Source organism: Eptatretus burgeri, chromosome 6, assembly GCF_056783735.1.
Source record: "Eptatretus burgeri isolate ZD-2024b chromosome 6, Ebu_testis_v1, whole genome shotgun sequence".
Lineage (NCBI taxonomy): Eukaryota > Metazoa > Chordata > Myxini > Myxiniformes > Myxinidae > Eptatretus > Eptatretus burgeri.
Genome location: NC_140966.1, coordinates 6,148,978 through 6,174,726, shown reverse-complemented (window position 1 = coordinate 6,174,726; position 25,749 = coordinate 6,148,978). Strand labels below are relative to the sequence as shown.

The following is a 25,749-nucleotide window of genomic DNA, read 5'->3' as shown; positions in this document are numbered from 1 at the left end:
TCTCGGTAAGTATATGTGTAGTTTGGCCCAAACCCGTTGTCTAGAGGGAATAAATGTCATTCATGCGTGCTGCGACTCTTCAGGATAGCCGTTTTTCTTTTACGATCTTTATTTTGGACCAACCGCCATTGTTACCACCGCCAACCGCGTCTCAACAGTCATCACAACATCAACCACCCACCGCGGCGCCGCTTCACGTCACACCTCGCAACCGTCACATCGCCACCGTTCTTGCGCCGCTTGTGGGTACCGGTATTGGACTCGTGCAGGGCGCGCGCCGAACAGCGTGTACAAAACCACGGATTTTCCGCTCCAAAAACGGATCAAAAACGACTCACGCCCACTTTTGTTCCGTCCAATCGGTGAGCGAGGGGCGATTTGGCCCCGCCTCCAGGGCGTTGGAGGGCGGTCGCTATATGCAAATTCATGGATCAAAATGCATTCACGCCCACTTTTTCTCGGGCCAATGGGGAGCGAGGTGAAAGGTCGAAGGCAGGGGGTCAAAGGCGAAGCCACGGGGCTTATATAAGCGGCTGCGTTCGTCAGAAAAGGGTCGTTGGTCGTCGTCGTCGTCGTGTGCGTTGGAGTCGGAGCGAAGAGGACGGAGCTGTGGAGAGGCGGCGAAGGCAGACGAGGGGGTGCTCGCGTCGTGCCGGGAGCTGCACACCAGGGAGGCCGACGGCGCGACCTGGTCGAGGTGGAGACGCTCGTCGCGGGACTCGAGACAGAGTAAAAATCCTCCTTTCCCCGAGCATCAGCAACCCCCTCCTGTTTCCCCCCCGCGCTGAGATAGTGCGACCAAGGGGGCCCCTTTTCCCACCCCCTACCAGACACTGTACGCGAGGCCCGCAGAGTTGGGGCACCATCGCCGCTTCGCGCCTCATCATCAGACGGGTAGGCCCGACCCGATCTCGGCCTCAGGCCCGCCTCATCCTTGAGGGTGTTCTTTTTCTTGGTTTTGGGTATGTGTTGTCGGCGCAGTCTGTGAAGTAGAATTGTATAAGTGTTGCCGTGTGCTCGGTAGTCGGTATTAGCTCTGCATTGTGTCTTCGCTTTTACATTTGCTTTTTGTGTAAAATTGCATTGTGTTTCTCTTCTTTTCTATGTGCTTTTGGTGGAATTGTATATGTGTGCTTTCCGTTCATCGCAAATAAATGTGCTTTATGTTGAACTGTTTCCCGCTTCGCTTCATCATTTCTCTCATTGAATCCTCATCTTGCTTCACGTAAAGGGTTGGTAGTGGGCTGAATACGCCCGATAATTAATCGAACCGTCGAGGCCGACGATAACACCGCTCGGTTATCCCGATAGTACGGAACGGGTCGCTATGGCCCGTGTCCGAAGTTGACCTGCGGCGAGGTGCGATCGCCCGGTCTACCCTCCGTGTGGGTACTTAGGTAGGTCGAATTTGGCGAGCAACCCTATCCCACGCGGGGGCCGATTGGCTCGATCGCGGTGAGACTGAAAGGTCCACCCGTGACTGGTTCCCGGCGTTAGTCCGAGAGGGTCACGACTGGATTGTCCGTCCGGTGGGCGACGTGCCGCGATTCGAGTTACGTGGCCGTTCGCACGCCGGCGGGCGCGAATCCGTAACACTGGTGTCAGGTCGTGCGATACAAATCCATCGCCCTCCTCGCGGCACTGGTATCGGAGAACAGGAAAACGGGCTCTCCTGTCTCCAGCTAAATTCACGGGAATCGGTCCAGGGGTGAGAGAAGCGACCCCCGATTCCCTCCAAATTACGAGCGAGCGAAATTAACCCTTCACGAGAAGCAAGATGGCGTCTCAAGGCGAGCGGGAGCCGGGGGTATTAGAAATGGATGTAGAATGTGTAGGATCCATGGCCCAGGATGGAATGCCCGTGCAGGAACATGAACTCGTCCAACTGAACCCAGAGCCCGAAATAGGTGCGGCAGCGGCCGCGGTGTATGACACCTCCCCTCCCCCTCACCACCAGAACCCTTCCCCGATCCCTGCCGAAACGACTCACCCAAGCGCACCCGACATGGCCCAGCTATTCGCCATGATGGCGGCAATGACAAACGAAGTGAAAAACGAAATAAAAGGAATGAACGAAAAGATGGATACAAATACAAATGAAGTGAAAACGACGATGGATACAAATACAAATGAAATGAAAAACGAAATGAAAAGCATGAACGAAAAGATGGATACAAACACAAATGGAATGAAAAACGAAATGAACAAGCAAATAAGCAGAATGGAAGCAAACATGAAGGAAGAAATGAAAGAGCTACGGGGTGAGACGCAGAACATGGGCCGATGCCTGCAGGCGGGCATGAAGGCCGTGACCAGGGAGCTGGGAATGGCGACTCCACGTGTGGGAGCAAACGAGCTGGAAGGGGGTGCAACGGCTGACAGGCCCGCGGTGGAGGCGGGTAAAAAAATAATTCGGGGGGCGTGTTGGGCGAGGGTCGTGACAGAAGAATCGACGATGACCAAAAGGGAAAAATTAAATGGGGAGACCAAAACGTGTGAGACGAGACACGAAATGACGACAACGGAAATAATAGTGGAGACAAGGGAGGTAAAGGGTGAAGAGTTGGCAGAGACACGGGAGACAGAAAAAAATAGAGGGAAGACTGCACGATGAAGACGGGGTAAGTGACGCACACACACACACACGGAGGTAGTGGAGGACGATGAGGGTGAGCTGGCGGACTGGGTCGAGACCCAGTGCGAGCACCTGGATGGCCTCCTCCAGGAACGAGGGGAGGGAGTCTGCCCCCTTGAGGTGAGTCACGACCAGGTGAGTTCGGTCGTGCTTCGCGAGGTTGAGGGGACGGGTGCTGTGGACAGGTGCACGGAGAGCTTTGGGGGTATAGAGGCCCCGGAGACCCTTGTGGGGACACGAATCCCCAGTGTGGTTGTCCCGGTGTGTGTGGTGCAAGGTGTGAGTGCGTCCCCGTGTGTGGAAGCGACCCCGTGTGTGAGTGGTGTGGTGGCGATGGTGCCAGGGTACGTGCTTCCCAGCACGCCGTGTGTGGGTGAGGCACCGTGTGTGAGTGAGGCCGTGTGTGTGTGGATGAAACGGCCAGTATGAGTGAGGGACGGTGTGTGGATGAGGGACCGCGGGTGAGTGCCCCCGCGTGTGTGGGTGAGGCACCGTGTGTGAGTGAGGCCGTGTGTGGATGAAACGGCCAGTGTGGATGAGGCACCGCGGGTGAGTGCCCCCGCGTGCGTGAGTGAACGGCCGTGTGCAAGGTCGCTGTGTGCAAGGGAGACCGTGTGTGTGAGAGAGCGGTATGTAAGGGAGATGTCGGTGGGCATGCGGGAGCACGCAGCCGCGTCTCCCGGGGTGAATGTGATGGAATGGACTGTGAGCGTCGTAACACGCAGGTGTGCGTGGGTTGAATGGCGACGACGGCGACATGGGAGGAACGAAAGCCGAGTAGCGGCTGTAGTTGTTTCGGGGACCGGGCCGGGTTCACCCAGCAGTGAGCACGAGGTCCGTGCTGTGCAACGCACGAGGCCACCACGTGCTCGCTTGCGAGAGTGAAGTCCCGGTCCGGAAACGCACGCGGTGGATTTGCCGATCCCGCGGACGGACAAAGTTTAGGCAGGATTATGGATTTGGACCGGACGGGTTCTCCACGCGATCGTGTGTGTTAAGCTCCAACGGGCAAAGCACATGTGTTCGCGTGGGGAGCCCCTCGAGACGTGGGGCTTGTTTTTTTTATGCGCACGGTGACGCCATGGCTGCACGTGGGGTTGGAATCCGGCAGGAGGGGTATCCCTGCCGGATGGTACCGTCCAAGGAGGGACGAGGAACACGTGCAGCTGCATGACGTCACGGGCAGGTGCAAAGTGCGCGAGCTCTGAGTTGCCGCGCTGGTGCTGCGCAGGTAAAAAGAAAAAAAAAAGGAAAAGCAAGCCTCACTTTCGGGTGCACAGGATTCCTGGGCAAGGGGTGGAAGACCCCCTTGAACCCGGGGCACAGGATGGAAACTAGTTAGGGGGAAGGGTTAGCTTAGTTAGACCGACTTCATGGGGCAGGGGTAAGTCCTCATGGAGACCGTGGAATGGATTAGTTAGAGGGATTGTAGCCAGATTTAGGTTGGGAAATAAAATGGGATTATTTTGGAGACAGAGACAGACTTTGGATGTGTAGTGGGGACGTAGCTTAGCTACGTAGTGTTAAAAGGAACGTGCTATAGTTTAAGGGACGACGTGGGAGCACGAGTTAGTTACGGGAGGTAGTTAGAAGGATGGCAGAGTTCAGCGGTGTGTGTGTTGAAGAGTTGTGAGGTGAGTACTTGTTGAGTGAGTGAGGCCAGCGGGTCTGTGTGAGTGGAGCGAATGGGGAATGCATGGTGCGATGAGTGATTGGGGGGAGGAGTGACTCCCGCCCAAGGGACCCCGGGGTCAGTGTCGAGTGAGTTAGCTGGGTTAGTCAAATTGAAAAATGGAGGTCGTTTTGTTGTTGGTGGGAGTGTAGGCTCGAAACCCGTTTGGAGGGGTGCAGGAGCCCTGTTGACGGGCTTGGGAGCGTGGCTGCGAAAGGTGAGTATCGCTGAGTGGGTACCCCGGGCACCAGGCTAGTTGGCCGCGGTAGGCCATGGGCCCATGGGGGGCCGGGATAGCGTAGTGGGCACGGGTGCGCCTGCTTGGTGCGGGGGCCCGGGGCGCCATTAGCCGCGTGGTCAGTGTTGTGGACAAGGGTGACCCTCGGAAAGGGGCCTGGGAAGCCAGCCTGCCACGTGTGCGTTTCAGGGGAGGTGCCATGGGGGGCACTCCCCGGTGTTTAGGGAGCTGGTAGGCTCGGAGGCAGTGTAGTGCCCGGGGGTGCCATAGCGGGAGATTCGGCAGAGGGTCGTGCCTGCCAAAGGGAGCCACGTGTCCCAGCCAGGAGACCGTGTGAGGGCACGGAGAGAAAATTGGGGGGCGAGGCCCGAAATTGTGAGGACACCAACACAGGCGACGGGAATCTGGGTTGTTAGAACCAATAGTTTAAGCGAGAGGCGCTTGTTGAAAGCCCCGGGGTAGTTTAACAGTTAAATGGTTAGGGTAGATTAGGAGATGTACCCCTCCGCACCATCCATCCCCTCGCTGTCGTTGTGGGCCGCTGGACCCACTTGGTGTTAAGATCGCCGAACTCTGGGGAGGCCATTCTGAGGCTTGAGTTGGGCCTCGACACAGGACGTTAGCTCTCCCTTATTCCCCTCCGGGAAGGGAACGTAGGGGTTGGGAGTAGGCTAGGTGACAGGATAGGTTAGCCGAACAAAGACGATAAAGGGGGTTAGGGGACGATTTATAGTGGGGAGTTAAAAGAAAAAAAAAATAAGTTGGGGCTAAATTGGGGTTTGACAAATTAAGGGAGTGGGTATGTACAGTGACAGGCAAAGGCGATAGGTTGGGAGGGAGACCGTAGGGTAGGTCCGAGCCCGCCTTCCGAGTGGCCAGCACCACCGCACTCCCTCCACCAACCTTCACTGAACGGCAAAGGCTGGCCAACTTCATCTGCCGGCTGGCTGTTTTTCTTCAAGGCCTGTGCCAGCCCACTTCATCGGCAGCTGTTGTGTTGCTGCAAGGCCTGTGCCGGCCGGATCATCTGCAGCTGTGGTACTTCAAGGCCTGTGCCGGCCAGTTCATCTGCCGGCTGTGTTTGCTTGCAACGGCCTTCTTCTGCGGGCTGTGTTTGCCTACAGCGGCCTTCTTCTGCAGGCTGTGTTTGCCTGCTGCCTTTGCCATGCCATGCCCACTGCCCGTTCACCAGCCCCGTTCAATTTTTGCTTTGCCCCCCCCCCCCCTGTTCATTGCCATGTGCGCCAGGATCGTCAAGGCAACAGTTTGCAAGCTGCAAGAACTGCCCTGTTGGCAGCTACAACACGGGCCTGCAGTGGCGGCCCGTGCACCATGTTGTGTTCATTCATCCATTCGTTGTGTTTATTGCGTGTGCCACTTGAGCTGGCACGGAGACTGCGTTTGTGCAGCCCATGCACCGTTGTGGTTCACTGCGTTCAGTTCAAAAGGGAAGGCCTTGGACTGCGTGTGAGCAGCCAGCCACGTTCCCTGTCACCTGCATTGTTTTGAGCCAGAGACTGCATGCGAGCAGCCTGGCTCCCTGCTAACTGCTTTTCTTTTGCAGAGTTCAGTGATCCTGGGCCATGGTTTAGTGTAAAATTTGTAAGTTAAGGTAAGATGTACTGTAAATATGAGTGCGCCCCCGGCATGTCTGTCCTAACGCCGGCAATTTTATTTAAGTCGTCCGTGTGAGTGAGTTTGTTTAGGTAGTTACACAGCCCTCAGGTTATTTATTTTGGGGACACGAATACCATGAATGTCGCACTCAGGGATCCGTAGGTAAAATGTACTAGGGGAAAACTACACATGATGGCACACGAAAATTTGACGACTCGGGACGAGTCTGTAAAAAGGGGAGGGGGTAGTGTTGTGGTTACCAAATTCGCAAACCACCATTCAGGTCCCTGAGGTGAGATATCTCGGTAAGTATATGTGTAGTTAGGCCCAAACCCGTTGTCTAGAGGGAATAAATGTCATTCATGCGTGCTGCGACTCTTCAGGATAGCCGTTTTTCTTTTACTATCTTTATTTTGGACCAACCGCCATTGTTACCACCGCCAACCGCGTCTCAACAGTCATCACAACATCAACCACCCACCGCGGCACCGCTTCACGTCACACCTCGCAACCGTCGCATCGCCACCGTTCTTGCGCCGCTTGTGGGTACCGGTATTGGACTCGTGCAGGGCGCGCGCCGAACAGCGTGTACAAAACCACGGACTTTCCGCTCCAAAAACGGATCAAAAACGACTCACGCCCACTTTTGTTCCGTCCAATCGGTGAGCGAGGGGCGATTTGGTCCCGCCTCCAGGGCGTTGGAGGGCGGTCGCTATATGCAAATTCACGGATCAAAATGCATTCACGCCCACTTTTTCTCGGGCCAATGGGGAGCGAGGTGAAAGGTCGAAGGCAGGGGGTCAAAGGCGAAGCCACGGGGCTTATATAAGCGGCTGCGTTCGTCAGAAAAGGGTCGTTGGTCGTCGTCGTCGTCGTGTGCGTTGGAGTCGGAGCGAAGAGGACGGAGCTGTGGAGAGGCGGCGAAGGCAGACGAGGGGGTGCTCGCGTCGTGCCGGGAGCTGCACACCAGGGAGGCCGACGGCGCGACCTGGTCGAGGTGGAGACGCTCGTCGCGGGACTCGAGGCAGAGTAAAAATCCTCCTTTCCCCGAGCATCAGCAACCCCCTCCTGTTTCCCCCCGCGCTGAGATAGTGCGACCAAGGGGGCCCCTTTTCCCACCCCCTACCAGACACTGTCCGCGAGGCCCGCGGAGTTGGGGCACCATCGCCGCTTCGCGCCTCATCATCAGACGGGTAGGCCCGACCCGGTCTCGGCCTCAGGCCCGCCTCATCCTTGAGGGTGTTCTTTTTCTTGGTTTTGGGTATGTGTTGTCGGCGCCGTCTGTGAAGTAGAATTGTATAAGCGTTGCCGTGTGCTCGGTAGTCGGTATTAGCTCTGCATTGTGTCTTCGCTTTTACATTTGCTTTTTGTGTAAAATTGCATTGTGTTTCTCTTCTTTTCTATGTGCTTTTGGTGGAATTGTATATGTGTGCTTTCCGTTCATCGCGAATAAATGTGCTTTGTGTTGAACTGTTTCCCGCTTCGCTTCGTCATTTCTCTCATTGAATCCTCATCTTGCTTCACGTAAAGGGTTGGTAGTGGGCTGAATACGCCCGATAATTAATCGAACCGTCGAGGCCGACGATAACACCGCTCGGTTATCCCGATAGTACGGAACGGGTCGCTTAAGTGGCCCGTGTCCGAAGTCGACCTGCGGCGAGGTGCGATCGCCCGGTCTACCCTCCGTGTGGGTACTTAGGTAGGTCGAATTTGGCGAGCAACCCTATCCCACGCGGGGGCCGATTGGCTCGATCGCGGTGAGACCGAAAGGTCCACCCGTGACTGGTTCCCGGCGTTAGTCCGAGAGGGTCACGACTGGATTGTCCGTCCGGTGGGCGACGTGCCGCGATTCGAGTTACGTGGCCGTTCGCACGCCGGCGGGCGCGAATCCGTAACAATATACTTGACTTGTGCATGATATTTTGGTGGATGTTCAATTCAAATTACCACAAGGTCCTCAACCTCACATGATCATTTGCCTCCTGTTCATTTAAGAATTCCATCCATCCATCCATTAGGACCATAATCTGTGCAGAGCGTTGGTGCTGCCTAAGCAGTCTCCTTGGCTATGGGACACAATCCTGGACGGGTCGCCACTCCGACACAGGTTACCAGCAAGCTGGCACTCATTTTTTCCCACCTTGGAAGAATGACTGGTTGAGTTAACCCCACCTGGTGTTAATTCAACAGCTGAGTGCGATTTGAACTCAGGATCCTTGGATCCCAAGCCCACCACCCGAACCATTAAGCCAACACCAAGCATGTTTAAGAATTGTTAATAAGTATCGTCACACAAAGGTTAAACAAAAAAAGCTAATCTTTTATTAAAGACATTTGCACTTCAAAAGGAACAAACTGCATTTACAAAATGAAGCAAGAACATCCAACAGCATTCACTGTTTTCAATTAATCAAGTCAAACCTGATCCGTGATGTGCAGGAATCCCAAAAGCCTTTTCCTGGTCAAGCGACATTTAATAATAACATTATTGTATCCACAATCAAGAAAAACTTTGAGGATACCTTTGCTGAAGTTCATATTTATCATTATTATTATTATTATTATTCGGGGCTCCAATTACTTTATGGTCTTTAAGATGAAAACCATTTTTCCCGGGGAAAAAGTTAATGACGTAGAACGGAACGTTATACACCGACAGGTTGTGGGGAACAGGTGGACAAGAAACCGACTAATAAACATCACTGTGATTGTCAAGAATGGCGAAACCACAAGTGCGTTCCCATTTAATGCCAGCTCGCTAGTTTTGATCTAAAATAATTGAACGCAACAACCAACTCTGATATTACAACTGCAAAAAGTAAACATGTACGTGTATTTTACAGAACACATTGGGAGGGAAAAGGAAGACAGGCAGAGATGAAGGTCAAACGAAAAGTGAGAAATTAGTGTGAAGAAGAAGAAATTTCATCAAGTTACAAAAACAGCTCAACAAGATACTTCCACACAAAGCAGTTCTATTTTCACGCAGAAGTCGCAGCTTGGAAGAAGAGCAGGAATGATGAGGAAATGCCAAGTGGATTGGAGGATTGAAATGAAAGAAACTTAAAGGGAAAAGAGCCTTGATCTCACGTGCACACGTTACTCGAACTCCATTTGTCATTCCAAGCGTCTTCATTTCCCCTCCATGATGAGGATGGATCTTTTTGACTTGAAATAGCTGAGCCATGAGACGTCGTTATACCATCTTTGCCAGGAGAACAATGACTCTTGAAGCTCATACAGCAACGCAACTAATGAAAAGGCACTTCCTTTTGTTTTTCACAAAACATTTGCACAACAGTTTACAACTCGAACAAACCTGTGTTTGTGGGTAAAACATCCATTTGCTGAGTCACTAACGATGGTTTTCTTCGCAACCGAATAGATGCGGCAAACGATACTTGGTTGCTGAGCAAATGCTTTAACCACTTTTTATTGCACTCCTACCCTTTACATTACATCCTCACAATGCCACTCGATTCATCACTGTTCGTTGCTTTGAAGTTGCTGCAAATGTCGGCTCAAAACACTAATATGCTGTCTAGCCATTGCCATGTCTCCCTCTGCTATTTGTCCATCCTCTAACCTGTTGCCATCGGGTTTGTTCACTTCTCTTGAGCAATCCTGGTTTTCACATTTCACCAGCGACCTTGGGTCTTGTTGCTCAGGATCCAATGCCATCCGCTTCTTTTTCGGAGAATGCCCATCTCCTGGATCCTCTACCCGAGCATGCAGGCCATCCTGTGCTTCTCTTACAATCCTGCTCTCCATTCTCTTCTGTTCTTCCACTTCTAAATCTCCAACCTGTACAACTCTTTCATATGCTTTTGCTGAATCTACAGGATCTAGGCCATCAACTTTCTTGGATAATTCTCCCTCATTCGACTTTTTCACTTGCACTGCAGGTGGTATCACTTTACCTGACACAGTGACACCATTTTTTCTTTCGTTCCTTGTTTCCTTTCCATCTACTCCAGCATCAACAAGCAAAACATTTGTAGTTGGTAGCTCATCCTTTGCTCTAGAAACCAAAGGATGTGGGGCTCCAACTGGTACAAGATTATTAATTTGATTATTATTGACAACCTGGCTGTTATCTCGATGTTCAGCAATTTTCCTCGGATCAGTGTCGTCAGCAACCTTTGGCAAGGCAGGTATGAACCCATCATCCACTTCAGGTTTAGAATCCTCAATGGCCAATCTATGGGCTTCCGGTACCATGCCTTCAACTCTGAGTTGGGCATCATCCTCTGCATTGGCCAATTCCACTTGAGAACCTTTGGCATCTATTAAAAAAAAAAAACACACAAATAAAAGCAATGAGAGAACAAGCCTCACTGTGTTTGCCAACTGTGAATGCAAAGCAAGCATCTTTTGAGCTTATCGCACCCTGAAAGAAATTGGTAAGTGAGAAGTAGCAATGTATCCAGTTTGCAATTTTCGATAAAACCTTTCACAAAAGATGTCAACAATAAATGCTCTATGCCTTACCACTTATGTAGATGCATTGAGTGCAGAAGGCAAGAGCAGTATGCCAATCCCAAGATAAATTGCAACTGGTAGGAAGGATAAAATTGGTAATTATTTAATGGGCAGTCAAATGTAAGCCGTCGAGCCTGGTTTAGAATCCCGACCCATCTATAAACTGTCAACCTGGTGTTTCACAGGCAGGGTGATTCATCAATGTGTTTGCCGTCCCTGGGATGGACGTTAAACTGGGTGTCCCGTCTGCCAGCATTAGTTAGTGAACGTTAAAGATCCCATCGTGTCCTTCATGAAAAGTAGGCGAGCTATTCCTCCTGCTTTAACTACTGATGGGAGAGGTATGGCAAACCTCCCAACATGACCCTTGCAAAGAAACTGTTTCAGCAGCACTGATGCTCAGTAATAGAGTATGGTACATCGGATCTAAATTTTTTTTATATATTAAATTGTCGGTTGATTACAAAGATAAAATGGGAATTGATCATTTGTGAAGTAAAGAGTCAAAGGACAAAAGGTTGAGACTGTCCAATGGAAGTGCTGGTAGGCTAAGAGACACCTCCAAAAGGCAGGACAGTAAAGCTGTACCCCACATTGGGCATCATGCTCCCAAGCATGAAGTCGATTAGTGACCTGAAGAATTGAGAGACTTGAAAATTAAACTAATGTGCAGAACAGACTAATGTGCAGTCCAATGCCTATTTGCAAAAATAAATGTCATTGCAATTAAAATCACTATATGACATTCACATAAATGACAGTAAAGGGCTTAGTCTTGTACCAAACCACAGCACTCAAAAGTACTGGACCAGTAGCATACAGCTCTGATGTCATAGTAAGCAGCTTTCTTTTGTACCGTTTAGCTTTGATACCCAAAGGTGCTTCCCCTGCCTCCTCTCACCCCACCTTTCCCTCCCTCCTCCCACCTCCACCCCTTTCCCTCCCTTTCTCCCTCCCATCTCCACCCCTTTCCCTCCCTTTCTCCCTCCCATCTCCACCCTTTCCCTCCCTCCTCCCATCCCCACCCTTTCCCTCCCTCCTCCCTTTCCCTTCCTCCCACAAAGGTACCCAGCGTTGTCTGGGATCTAACGTACATCTATTGAAATACCACAATTAAGCACAGATTTAGAAACCTATCACCAGCACCAAGCTGCAAAATATTGAACATTTTTTTATTTATCAATTATTTTATTTAAAATATTGAACAGAAATATCAACAAAATTAAACATATTATCGTAGAGTAATGTTTTTGGGGAGACAACATTGAATGTTTTTTTTTCCCCCATCAAGGGCCATAAAATGTAAATCGTTTGGTGTTTCAACTCCAGAACAGCCCACATATGGTTGACCAAGTGAAAAAGATGTTCGAGATCTGTTTTGTTGTCAGACAATCAGAACACACTCTCTAAACAACGACACAGGTATACGGATCAAAATGGCTCGTTTTAAAATTTTCACAATCGAGTAAATTAATTAAAATATTATTACAACAAAATACTATACATCGAGGTCTGGTCGTCTTATTTTTTCCTGTGTCACACAAAGCTGCGAGTAGCATCATTGACTGAGGGTGTGGCAGTGCTGATGATGCAGTGCCCCTGTAGGTTAGAGCAGGAATTTTGAATTTGGCCAGGATGCCAGGGATAGCTCCCCTACTCTTCGTGAAGGACGTCGCCAACTAATTCCAGCAGATGTGATGCCCAGTTTAATGTCCATCTGAGGGATGGCACATACATCGATTATCACCTAGCCTATGAAACACAGGAATGATAGTTTATACCTGGATTGAGATTCAAACCTAGGATAGACAGCTTAGAGCGAGTGTGTGTACCTTTCGGCCATCCTGCCATGGAGTGGAGATGCATTGCTTTGGAGCCACTGAAAACATTTTTCAATTCTCTCTTGAACTCGTAGTTCATTTTACTCATTCTCATCCTCTAATTTATTTTGCCTTCCAAACTCCAGAGATTTCCCCACAGAGAACCGATCCGCGGTCACCCAGCCCACTGCTCAAGCCGCGGGAGCTTTCACCTGCTATAAAATTATTTTTGTTGCACTCAATGAAGTTACACTTCGGGCATATTCCTTCATATTTTCTTCACTTAATATAATTGTTGGAACAGTAGAAAAAGCTAAGTTTAATGCTTTGGCAATTTCACGTTCTTGTGTAAATATGGAGAAGGTGGGATCATAGCCTTCCTTAAATAAATATGCTTATACACTTAATTATAGCGAATGTAGTGAGCTTCATACTCAACACGTGCACATGAGAGAATAGGAAACAACAACAACAACAACAACAACACAATACCCTGGAAATTTGAAATCCGTGTCGTCGGCTATGACCCTTTTGCTTCCGGTTTTGTCATGGGGAATGATGCGTCCCAGGAGATAAAGGCATCGTCGGAGACATGAAAGACCCAAATATCAGACATGGTGTATATTTCCTCCACTGATTTTAATAAAGATATCTCCCACATCATCAAAAAATAATTTTTAATCGTGATTTACATTATTTGATCGCTGATCCCGAATCCAGACCGAAGTAACCGGAAATTGCAGCATCGAATGTAAGAAGAATTCTACGTTCGCTTCTCGGCTTTGCTTATTCCATATTAAGAATCGGTAATTTCTTTAAAATTTTCAGATTTTACTCCAGATTTCGACAGTTGTTTAGTACATGAGATCCAATCCTCAAATCCAAAATCATATTTCGATTATACACTTTCATTAGTTCATCAGAGTCGATGGTGTTTTCAAGGCAAGGCATATTCAGCAGGCTGATCAAAATTATGGCTAAGACCCTGCGAGGTGAAGTTGGGCTGACCAAGGACAAGCCTTTCACGGAGGTGAACGATTAATTATCATCAAAAGGTGTGTTCCTTTAGTGCGCATGCAACGTTTCAGGCTGATCGGTTTCATGGTTTTGGAGTTATGAAGGACGGACGGACACACTAATAGATTTGTGCATAATTATTTTTAAATTTTGAATTATGTTCAATAACTTTGTGTAAGATTTCTTTCTTTCACAAGAAAAACTTGAGGGGGAGCACTCGGTAGAGTGCAAAACCTCCGCCGCCAATACTGCTGGGTCACTTAAGTGAACCTGATATCCTATTCATTGTAGGTCAAAACGGATCAGACTCTACTGAACCATGATTGAATAAACCAAACTAGATCGACGTGCATGTAGAAATGCCAAAAAAAAAAAAAAAAATCGAAATTTTTTTTTTAAAAAGTTGCAAAATTTGTTATTTTTTTCTCTAACAATTTTTTTTTTTGGTTGGAAATCATTTAAAACATGTACAAATGCAAAAAAAAAAATTCAAATATTTTTTCAAAATTGCCGCAATAGCGGCCATATTGGACTTTGGACCAAGTCCAAAATCGAATGGCATGATCCTTGGACCATACCTCATCCCCCCACCAAGTTTTGTCGAAATCCGTCCAGGAGTTTTTCCGTAATACTGTTCACAAAAAAACAAACAAGCAGTCATAGACTGGTACTTACGAAATCGTCAACTTGACCTCTGACCTTGTCTAATAAAAGCTGTCTCGAGAGAAGGTAGCGACGCAAACCAGAAGTTTCTACGATGATTCTGTACCAAACCATCAACTAGAGGGGGAGCACTCAGGAGAGTGCAAAACCTCCGCCGCCAATACTGCTGGGTCACTCAAGTGAACCTTATATCGTATTCATTAAATATGATGTCAACAGTGCTGAGAGTTATAGTTCTTTTCTCCAAGATTTTTTTTTTTTGGGGGGGGGGGGGTTGGAAATCACTTAAAACATGTAAAAATGCCAAAAAAAAATCTAAATTTTGTTGAAAAAAAAGTTGCAAAATTTTTTTTTTCTCAAACAATTTTTTTGGGGGGGGGTCTGGAAATCACTTAAAACATGTAGAAATGCAAAAAAGTTTTTTTCCCCTTTTTTGGGGGGGGGTGGAAATCACTTAAAACATGTAGAAATGCAAAAAAGTTTTTTTCCCCTTTTTTGGGGGGGGGGTGGAAATCACTTAAAACATGTAAAAATGCAAAAAAAAAATTCTTCTCAAACAATTTTTTTGGGGGGGGTTAGAAATCACTTAAAATATGTAGAAATGCAAAAAGAAAAATAATTTTCTCTAACAATTTTTGGGGGTACAATTTTTTTTGGGGGGGGGTTGGAAATCGCTTAAAACATGTAGAAATGCAAAAAAAAAATTCTCGATTTTTTTTTGGGGGGGAGAGGGGTAAAAAAAATTGGGCGGGGGGGGGGGTTGGAGATCACTTAAAACATGTAGAAATGCAAAAAAAAAAAAAATTTCTCTAACACGAAATCGTCAACTTCACCTCTGACCTTGTCTAATAAAAGCTGTCTCTTGAGAAGGTAGCGACACAAACCAGAAGTTTCTACGATGATTCTGTACCAAACCATCAAAAATTGAATGTTTTGGATGTTTGACCTCACTGTGACCTTGACCTTTGACCGATTTTGACCAAAATATAATCAGCGCTAGCCACCACCCTCCTGAATCACGTGGTGTAATTTGACATTGGAAGCTTCTTCCGTTCTCGAGTTATCATTTTTTGGATGTTTGACCTCACTGTGGCCTTGACCTTTGACCGATTTTGACCAAAATCTAATCAGCACGAGCCATCAGCCTCCTGAATCACGTGGTGTAATTTGACATTGGTAGCTTCTTCCGTTCGAGTTATCTGTACCAAACCATCAAAAATCAAATATTTGACCTTACCGTGACCTTGACCTTTGACCGATTTTGACCAAAATCTAATCAGCATGAGCCATCACCCTCCTGAATCACGTGTTGTAATTTGACATTGGTAGCTTCTTCCGTTCGAGTTATCGTGCCTACAAACAAACAAACAAGTAGTCATACACTGGTACTTATGAAATCGTCAACTTGACCTCTGACCTTGTCTAATAAAAGCTGTCTCTTGAGAAGGTAGCGACGCAAACCAGAAGTTTCTACGATGATTCTGTACCAAACCATCAAAAATCGAATGTTTTGGATGTTTGACCTCACTGTGACCTTGACCTTTGACCGATTTTGACCAAAATCTAATCAGCACTAGCAATCAGCCTCCTGAATCACGTGGTGTAATTTGACATTGGTAGCTTCTTCCGTTCGAGTTATCTGTACCAAACCATCAAAAATCGAATGTTTGACCTCACCGTGACCTTGACCTTTGACCGATTTTGACCAAAATCTAATCAGCACTAGCCATCACCCTCCTGAATCACGTGGTGTAATTTGACATTGGTAGCTTCTTCCGTTCTCAAGTTATCGTGCCTACAAACAAACAGAAAGGGAAGGCATCAATATACTTACGAAATCTTTAGATTTCGTCAGTAACAAACAAACAAACTAACAAACAAACTAACAAACAAACAAACAAACAAACAGAAACGGAAGGCATCAATATACTTACGAAATCTTTAGATTTCGTAAGTAACAAACAGAAACGGAAGTCATCAATATACTTACGAAATCTTTAGATTTCGTAAGTAACAAACAAACAGACAGGGGTGAAAACAGTAACCTCCGTCCATCTTCGATGGCAGAGGTTAACAAAGGTTTGATTATTAGCAGTGCAACTAAGTATGTGCACACATCCATGAAGAAAGAGAAATAAATAAAAGATGACTGTGTAAAGTATAAACACTGACGCCTTGACAGCAACCCTAATTGAGGTTGAAAGTCCAACTGTAAATGCTTTTGGTAACTTCTGAATTCTTTGAAAAACAATCACTTAATCGTGGTCGGCCTATCTATTACATATAATCCATGGGCCAGAAGAGATGTCGGTACCATCTGGAGTGAGTAAGGGGGGGGGATTTAAATGGTGCCAAATTATTTGTACCGCCCCTTGAAGTACGAAAGCATGTGATAACCTTTTCTTATGAGTAGCTTTATCCCTTTTCTAGCACATTACCTACTTCATTCATTAAACACCATTACATGTCTACTCCCTACGACACTGGTGGCTATGGTATGGTCCTTTAAACAGAAGAAAAGACTTTTAAATAAATGTAGCATGCCCCAGAAACACACACACACACACGCCTAGTTTTCACTCGGCGTGTGTGTGTGAATTTAGGTTCAGAGTTTAATTATTTTTTTACATTTTAGTGTTTCATTTAACCAGCAGACAGCATTGATCTACATGTGTATTGTTAGTCACAAGGAGAAGCAGGTATCGTTGACTATTTGTTGGCAACAAAGGCAGGTGGATGACTTTTTTTGTGGCTCGGCTGTAATCACTTCCTATCATGATAACATCAAGATAAGATGGATAAGTGATGTCATGATGCTGGGGTGAGAAGCCCCGTTTTGTTTTTCATTTGCTTGTTGCGGATGTATGCAAACTTGCTTTCAGTTGCCACCCTTCCTTTACTTGAGTAATTAAGTTTCTCAAGTCGGAATTATCGTATTTAGAGGTGCTTCAATGAAAATACACACTAGTGAGACAAGCAACACGTTGCCTTCAACGCGGCTGCACGTGGATCGCCTCATCCATTGCTATGACCAGGAAACAGACTCAAAGCCGGTATCCCCTCAAATTTTAGACTCATGGAACACTTTGCTGAATGCAACTCGGATGAGAAAATATGCTCTGTTGGACCTTGCGAAACACTTAACTGATGGAGAAATCCCAGCAGTTTACTCTCATCAAAAAATTCCGCAATATCTTCATGATGAAGAGACTTCTTAATGCTATCAGCACAAAACAGGAAAAGACAGATGAGTCTGAAAATAAATCCAGTTCTCGGAAATCATCCAGGCAAGGATCAACCTTGACATCTCAGAGTTTATGAGGAAGAATGCATCTTTTGTCGGAAAGCCAACTAGTTTCTTCGCGGAGAGAAAAACAAGAAAATCCCTTGTACAATTCGAGCAGCTGCGAGCAGATGCCAGCATCAGAAATGCATCTGTGAAGAAAATGGAGAGTAGATTGCTGACAATTGTCAGCAGAGACCATGTAGCAGCAGAAGGACACCAACATAGGTTGTGCTACAAATCCTACACAAGCGAGGAAAAGGCTGTCAGCAGTGTAACACCTGATGAAGACAACAATTAAAAAGTTCAGTATGAAGTGGCTCGAAGTCCTATTCATCAGGAATGAACTTTTCACCAACCCCAAGTGATAGCAATGGCCGATCTCACATTTAAACTGGTTGCATCCATGAAATCTCTTGTTATTGAACAGGTGAAGGACTCCTTTATGAATCACCTCCACCAAAGGCTAGAAAGTGAGTTTGGTGAAGCCCTAGACATCTTTGCCAATGAGAAAGGGAAACTTCTTCTCAATCCTGACAACTTAATAACTGAACTTGCCAAGGACACTGAAAGCGGAGCTGCAGACTCTGAAACACTAACTACAGAAGATGCTAAAGCAAAGGCAGCTCTTCAGGTGAGAGCAGATGTCAGAAAGCAAGATTTCCCCCAGGCCTGGCCACCACTGGTAGTGGAAGCAGAGGAGAATGGACCCATCATCCCAGAGTCTGTCACCCTCTTTCTAGGATATTTGCAGGCAGGTACCAAGGACAATAGCCATGCATCCCAAAGAGTTCAATGGCTTGGAAGCTCATTTGGTCACAACTTGATATATGGCAAGACAAAGCCACCCAAACATGTCATTTTGCCATTTGCAGTGAAGTCTCTGACTGGGATTGTAGAGCTCATACAGACCCGCAACCGACTTCCCCCCTACTTGGTCATAGTGTATCCTACTCCTACCATCCTACTCCCAGATGGAAGAAATTGACACAGCCTTGTGCTTACAGAAGCTCTTGGTGTCAAAAGATAATGTAAGATAATGTTGACCTTCCAACAAACACCCATCCTGAAGTTTTCACGACCCGAGCCTGAAACAACATTGACCGACTTGAAGTGACCAGCAGGGGTGAGGGGACATACCACAGAGTCAATGGAATTGCTCTGCAAGCCAGCTAAAACCTTGCCTCCTGTTGAAAAGACAAAGAAGAAGCATCAGAACCTCACCAATGATGCTGCCCACATACAATGTTGAGCAAAGAGAGGGGCCACCTCAAACTGAGTGTTGATGTTGACTCTGCCATTGTCCTGCCTACGAGATGGAAGAACCTCATCTGGGTTATGGCCCACATATCATAGGAAGAAGACCAATCAATCAACAGCTGGACTGCTTCAATATCCTGAATTGAGGTGACATCACAGTCCTCGAGGACATTGGCTATCTACCCACCATCAATGCTCCTGCAGCACAAATGTCAACTGTCAACAAAGTGCTGAATCACTCGCTCGCCAAAATATAATGTCTATAGCTGTCCAAGATCGTACGCGTCTTTGACCGCAAAGGCTGCCGAGATAACATGGAAACATTCTGAGAATGTATGGAGGCAAAAGGTTTGAAGGTGAATATCGGAAAGACAAAGGTGATGGCAAGTGGTAAAGCATGTGGTGAGGTTGAAAGGACTGGGAAGTGGCCGTGTGCTGTGTGCAGGAAGGGTGTCGGAGTGAACTCCATTCAGTGTACAATGTGTGCTGAATGGGTTCATCGAAAATGTAGTGGGGTGAAAGGGTCATTAACCAGTGTGGCAACTACATTCAAGTGTAAGGTGTGCAGAGGGAGCAGCAGATGAAGGAATTGTTGAATTGGATCTTGGAGATGGTGTGAATCTGGAAGGGGTGAAAACATTTTGCTATCTCGGAGACATGCTGAATGGAGAAGGTGGATCAGACTCTTCGACGGTTGCTAGAGTGAGATGTGCATGGAAGAAGTTTCGGGAACTGAGTGGCGTGCTGACAAAGAGGGGAGTGTCGTTGAAGCTGAAGGGAAAGGTGTATGCTACATGTGTGAGGAGTACGATGATTTATGGGAGTGAGACATGGGTACTGAACATGGAGCAGCAACAAATGCTGGAAAGGGTGGAAATGCGAATGGTTCGGTGGATGTGTGGAGTATCGTTGAGAGAGAGGAAGACAAATGATAACTTGCGGAAGATGATGGGAATAGAGTCTGTGATGGAGGTTGTGAAGAGAAACAGGTTGAGATGGTTGGGTCATGTGTTGAGGAAGGATGAAAGTGACTGGGTGAGAGGAGTGTTGGAAATGAGTGTAGTCGGAAGTAGAGGACGGGGAAGACCGAGAAAAACTTGGCTAAATGTGGTGGAAGAGGAAATGTGGGCAAGGGGATTAAGAAGGGGAGATGCAGAAAACAGGGTAAAGTGGAGAAGATTGTCATGGGGCCCGCAAGGCTAACCCCTGCTTTAGCGGGGAAAATGGCCTTTAAATGCTTGTGTGTGTGTGTGTGTGTGTGTGTGTGTGTGTGTGTGTGTGTGTGTGTGTGTGTGTGTGTGTGTGTGTGTGTGTGTGTGTGTGTGTGTGTGTGTGTGTGTGTGTGTGTGTATTCTGAGAACAAAATGTCTCCTGGTGTGGGCACATTAAACTTCTGATTACCACTACTAAGCTACCCCTCAGCAATGGTTACAAAACCAAAATATATGTCATAGACATAAACTAATTTTAAAAAAAATCATCATTAGACTTTGCCCCCTGAGATTGTACCAGTAAGTAAAATTTCTGGTCCTGGCCCATGGACTAATAATATAACCACAACTTTTTGAGACATCATGCTACACAGTATATAGTTTTTGGTCCGATCTCTCAATGGTGAAAAAAATCACTTTAAAAATTGTCCTTTCCGGATCCAATTCGGATCTTCACCACAATCGAATCAATTCTTCCTTGTCAAACACCCAACCTATCCACCAAGTTTCGACCAAATCCATCGATAACTTTTTGAGATATTGTGATATATCATTTTTGTCCCGTCTCTTAATCGTCAAGAATCGCTTTAAATAAATAAATAAATAATTCTCATATCAGGATCGAGATCTTCACCAAAATCTAAGCAATCCATCCTTATCACTCCGTCCGAATCCATTCTTAGCTTTTTGAGATATCCTGCTCGCAGACAGACAGAAAACGGTTGAAAACATAACCTCCGTCCACCTTCGATGGCCGAGATAATCAATATTTGTCATGTTTTGTAAATATCACTCAAATTTTTCAGCATTCAATGTTCAGAGATTGATATTTCATCACACACTATCAGTCTTCCGTATGACATGCACAGTTTACATTGAGGTAGGTCGGTAGGTCTGGGAGCCCATATTGGTGGATTGGTTATTGCTTGCAAGGTGAAAAACAGATTTCTTACCTCTTGAAGGATTCCTTGAATAAAAAATTTTAAAATTAATTTTGTGTTTAATTATTCGAGCATGTTGCACAGATGGAAACGATGCATTTGTGTCTTAGGACCTGCTCAGATGCACATTATTGTGTCAATGTGCATTCAAATGCACAATCACTGACTTGCAAACTTTGAGAAATGAGTGACAGATCAGTTACAGATGTGGGCAGCACGAACAAAGATGAAAATGTAAAATAAAAGCAAAACAATGAGTGCAAAAAGAAAGGCAGGAACATTTTGAAAAACTTTCGTAGAGGTTTTCTGTTAATTACAAGCAAACAAATCACACCTTGCAAATCCTGTCGTGGAACTTGTCCATGGTGCATCTCCAAGTGCTGCTCTTCGATTACAGCGAGTAGTTTCACTTGTTGTTCCAGCAAGCGCTTTTGCTGCTCCTGCTGTTCCTTAATGAGCTCGAGGAGTTCGTGCCTTCCCTCAGGAGGTGCATCCTGTCGATCGACCCTTCCCTCATCTGCGGTCTTCACCACCGCCCGTTCGACTCGCCGCTCCATTTTTGGCTGCTCCAGGATCACATCCTCAACGCCTTTCTCCTTAGCCCCCGCTACTGCGGGCGCTCCAACACCTGCTTCTTCTGCATTGAGCTGTAAACCTTTCATCTTTTCCCTATCCATTACCAGTTCACCTTTACCATCAGCCTTTGCTTGAGCATCGATTACCCTCGCGACATCTGTATTCACAGTGGCAACAACTCTGTTCTCCACTTGTGGTAAATCAACCATGATCTTTTCTTCTTCTTTCTTCTCCTCTTCCTTATGAACCTCATGATGGTTTTCCATCCTTGGCACATCACCATGAATCTCAGCACCTCCAGCCATTACAACCTCGTCTCTCTTGCCAATCTCCCGTTTTTCTGCAGCATCCTTGACCTTCGGCTCAGCTACAATCGGAAGTCGCTCCATATTCTCAGCCTCCTGTCCATTTCCGCCATCAAGATTTATTTGCTCCTGTTTCTCTCTCTCCGAGTCCTCCCCTGCAATGGCTAATGGGGCATAAAAACTCATAAGTGGAATTTTTAACAAAACATTTCGGTTTTGAAAACATACTTTTGCATTTGTGCAACAATTTCTTTAACATCACTGCACAGAGAAGAAATTGATCAGAATTCTGTTAATTATACTACACTCTCATGTCATACCCTGGGGTTCATTTACAGCTTTACAGTCTCTTCCTTTCTCCTCCATAATAAAATTATCTTCAGCTGCTGATGATGATGCTAAAAAGCAAGTTTACTTCAACAAACATTTCCAATCTTGCTTTCTCAAGCACACTCCAACATATTCAATGCATCATTGTAGTGAGTGATGGTACATGGATAGATCATAACATCAAACCAAATTCAATTCAAAGCATTCACTACCTCGTCACTGAACATTTGGTCATAAAAGTCAGCATTACTTATATGGTGTTGCATTCACTTGCATAAATGGACATGGTTGTGACGACAAGCATTTTATTTTTTTTTCAAGTGTTTGTGCATTTTAAGTGTGTGTGTTTGTTTGTTACTCTTTCACGGCTGAAACGTAGCATCTAGGAGGCCCCAAATTTGGGGTGTCGGTACTTCAGAATCTGGGCAAGGTTTTAAGCTTCTGCATGTTGACCTTGAAGGCCATTTTGAGGCTGCCAAAGGCAGCTAGAAAGTATATATTGGGTTGTAAGGTCAGGCAGTGCTGATGCCGGCCTGCAGGTAAAAGGTAACTACCACGAGGCCAATTACTCGATGGCTTTTCAATGGCCAGCGCGTCCCAAAACCACTGGCGGGAAAAGCTCGTCCAGCCAGCCAGCGCTGGGTAGCCTTGCTAGTCTTGCATAGCACTGATTTTTTTGCAATTTAGATTTTATGTATTCAATGAATCAAGGTGGAACTGATGTGTTCTAGTAAAAATATGTGCTGTTCTAAAACGATTTGGTCATTGCAAAACGACACAAAAATGCTTTTACTGCAATTTCAAGTGTCAGATGATGCGTATTATTTCTTCGGAGAATGCTACCAGCCCGCTGCTCATAGTGTGTGCCGTAACATGTTTCCCCTCTGAACCCCTCGACTCCACCCCATTCGCGCAGACTACCGAGGCAGGAGGAATAAGTTCCTGCCATCGGTTGGGTGAAAGACCCTTCGGCATGGTGACCCCTGAATGGAGGAATTTAGGAGACGTGCCATTGACCTTCAGTTCTTGGCAGTGACGCTGCACCCAACTGAGAGCCAGAGTGTGGCAGCCACGGTTCCCCCAACCGAGAGCCGGATAAATAACTACAAGACTTGCTCAGGGTCCATGCTGCCTTTTGGACGATGCTGTCGCTGTGAGGAAGGGGATGGGCAAGTCTTTAAAGGCGGGGGCTCGGCATTCCTGTCCTCTCTTCTGCACTGACAATCTCCGCTATGGATATTTTGGATGCTGGCAGCACTCTTAGCCTGCCTATCTTGCAGCTGGGACATTCGGGCCACACGAGTTTCTTGCTGTTCAACCTGAGGATTTTTGACTGCTGTTCCACACTCGCCGGTTATGTGTGCATTGTTGTGTGTGGGCAAATACATGGAGTTTAGTAAGCTTGTTTATCAAGTCTTGTGGTTATTTTTTGTGTCTTTATGATGAGGATTCTGTGCCTTCTGTCTTGTACTGCATAAAATATATATTTTTTGCTTCAGGCTATGTGTGCCACATGTTCCTTCATCCACAATTTGGTGAATTGAAAACCCAAGAGAGAAATAAATTAAGGTGTTGCCTTTGTTTGGCTATTCACCACACATGTAACACGAGAGGCGTATTGCAACTACCGGTCGAGGTGATATGCTGTCCAAATTTAGCCTTAAACCGGCTATCCGTGGGATATCAGGTCAGGTATGGGAGCATGCGCTGGAGCAGCACGTTGCTGCGTCCACTTTCTGCCAATACTCCAGGGGTCTCCATCTGACCATCTCCCAGGCAAATGCCTGGCCCATCTCCATCTCCTTGAGATGCCGATCAACCTACTGCAACCATGAAGCACATGGTTGGCCCGTTGGCCTCCTCTACACATAAGGCTCCCTCACTGAGAGAATCTGCTGAGCAGGATCAGCATCAGGAAAATGAGTCACATGTCCATACAGCCGCAGTTTATAAATCTCATTTGAGTCTCTCACAGCAACCACTCGTTGGATACAAAGTCTGACCAGCGAGAGACAAGGATTCTCCGAAGAGACCTGGCACCAAAGGAATTAAGTGTCCATCTCACATCCCTGGTCAGAGTCCAAGCCTCACATCCGCAGAGCAAGACTGTATGAACTGAGGACCTGAACACTCGGACTTTCATCCTCCTGCACAAGTACCGAGAATGCCACACCCCATGATCCAGTGAATCCATGACTTCCCAGGCACGACGCAGACATCGATTGACTTCTGGCTCACAGCCAGCAGAGACATGAATATCATTGCCAAGGTAAGTGAATCTCTCCATGACCTCGACATCCTCAATAAAAACAGGTACAGACAAGATAGCAGCATCCAAGATGTCATTGAAAGCCTGGATCTTAGTTTTGACCCAGGAAATCCGAAATCCCAGTGGCTCCGACTCCTCATTCAGCACCTCGAGGGCCCCAAAAGGATCTCTGGAGTCTCCACAAAGACGACAGCATTATTTGCGAAATCAAGGTCAGAGATCTTGACATTCCCAAACGATGCACCGCAGCTTGATCTCTCAAACATCATCCCCATAATGCAGTCCAGACAAGCGCTGAAAAATGTGGGGAGCAGTACACACCCCTGACAAACTCCAGTAACAACTGGAAATAAGTCAGAGATGGTATCACCACATCTCACAGCATTCTCAGTACCAGAGTATAGTTCAGACATCAGATTGATCAGTTTTCGTGACACCACATGAAGACCAAGAATCCTCAAGAGGGCATCCCGATTCACTGAATCAAACACTTTGTAGAGATCAGCATAGGCTGCAAGCAGCGCCTGTCGAAACTCTCGTCTGCGTTCGGTGAGGACCTGAAGAGCAAGGAAACGGGCAATCGTTGACCTCTTTGATGTAAAGCCTGACTGCTCTGGACGCTGGTGTTCAAGCAGATTATGACAAACCCCACCAAGAATTATCAGAGGAAAGACTTTGCCCGGCACTGAGAGCAGCGTCACCCCTCGGTAGTTGTTGCAGTCTTGGCGATCACCCTTCCCTTACCAGAGAGGTACAACAAGGCCCCTCTTCCAGTCAGTTGGGATGATGCCTGTGTTCCAGGCAGAGCACAGAACTCCATGCAATGATATAAGTACTACATTTCCACCAGCCTTGAGAAGTTCAGCATGGATGCCACAGATCCCATGAGCTTTACCCCATTTCAGCCGGTTCACCGCAGCCTACGTTTCCACAAACGAAGGTGGATCACAGTTGATTGGAGGGTCAGCATTAGGGATTTTAACACCCCTGACATCCAACTCGACAGCTGGTGGATCAGCCTGGTACAGCCACTCAAAGTAACCGGCCCAGCGGGCCTTCACTTCGGACTCCTCTGTCAAGAGCCTACCACCGTCCGCTCTAACTGCAGTACACCGAGGGATGGGCTTGGAGGAACGCATTGTGCGAATTCCCCTATAAGCAGAATACAAGAATCACTTCACCACAGGTGATGCTCTACCCACTCACAGATTCCTCACACTTCGGCTTCCTTGTCCACCTTCAGCGCACATACAGTTTTACACCTCCACTCCCTGAACAGCTCAGCTCTGCCATTGTCTGACCCTGCTGCTCTAGTCAACGGTATCCAGTGTCTCTTGAGAAAAAAATTCTTCTTCCGAACGATACACAGCTGGGGTCTAGCTGTGTGCCGTCGCATGCAGCCATGGTATTTCCATTCTGTCACCTCTCTG

At 47.0% G+C, this 25,749-nt stretch overlaps 1 protein-coding gene across 6 annotated transcripts in view; it reads right to left on the bottom strand.

The window, feature by feature from the left end:
• Positions 1-8,461: 8,461 nt before the first annotated feature.
• SLC38A10 (solute carrier family 38 member 10) overlaps positions 8,462-25,749 on the bottom strand; it is a 56,442-nt gene continuing 39,154 nt past the window's right edge. For all 6 annotated transcript variants that reach the window (XM_085883844.1, XM_085883842.1, XM_085883843.1 and 3 more), the window contains 2 exons: positions 21,174-21,884; positions 8,462-10,448 (listed from right to left, as the gene is read on the bottom strand). In XM_085883844.1, coding sequence (XP_085739970.1) covers positions 9,646-10,448; positions 21,174-21,884 — 1,514 coding nt within the window. In that variant the 3' untranslated portion in view covers positions 8,462-9,645. The remainder of the gene's footprint in view (positions 10,449-21,173; positions 21,885-25,749) is intronic.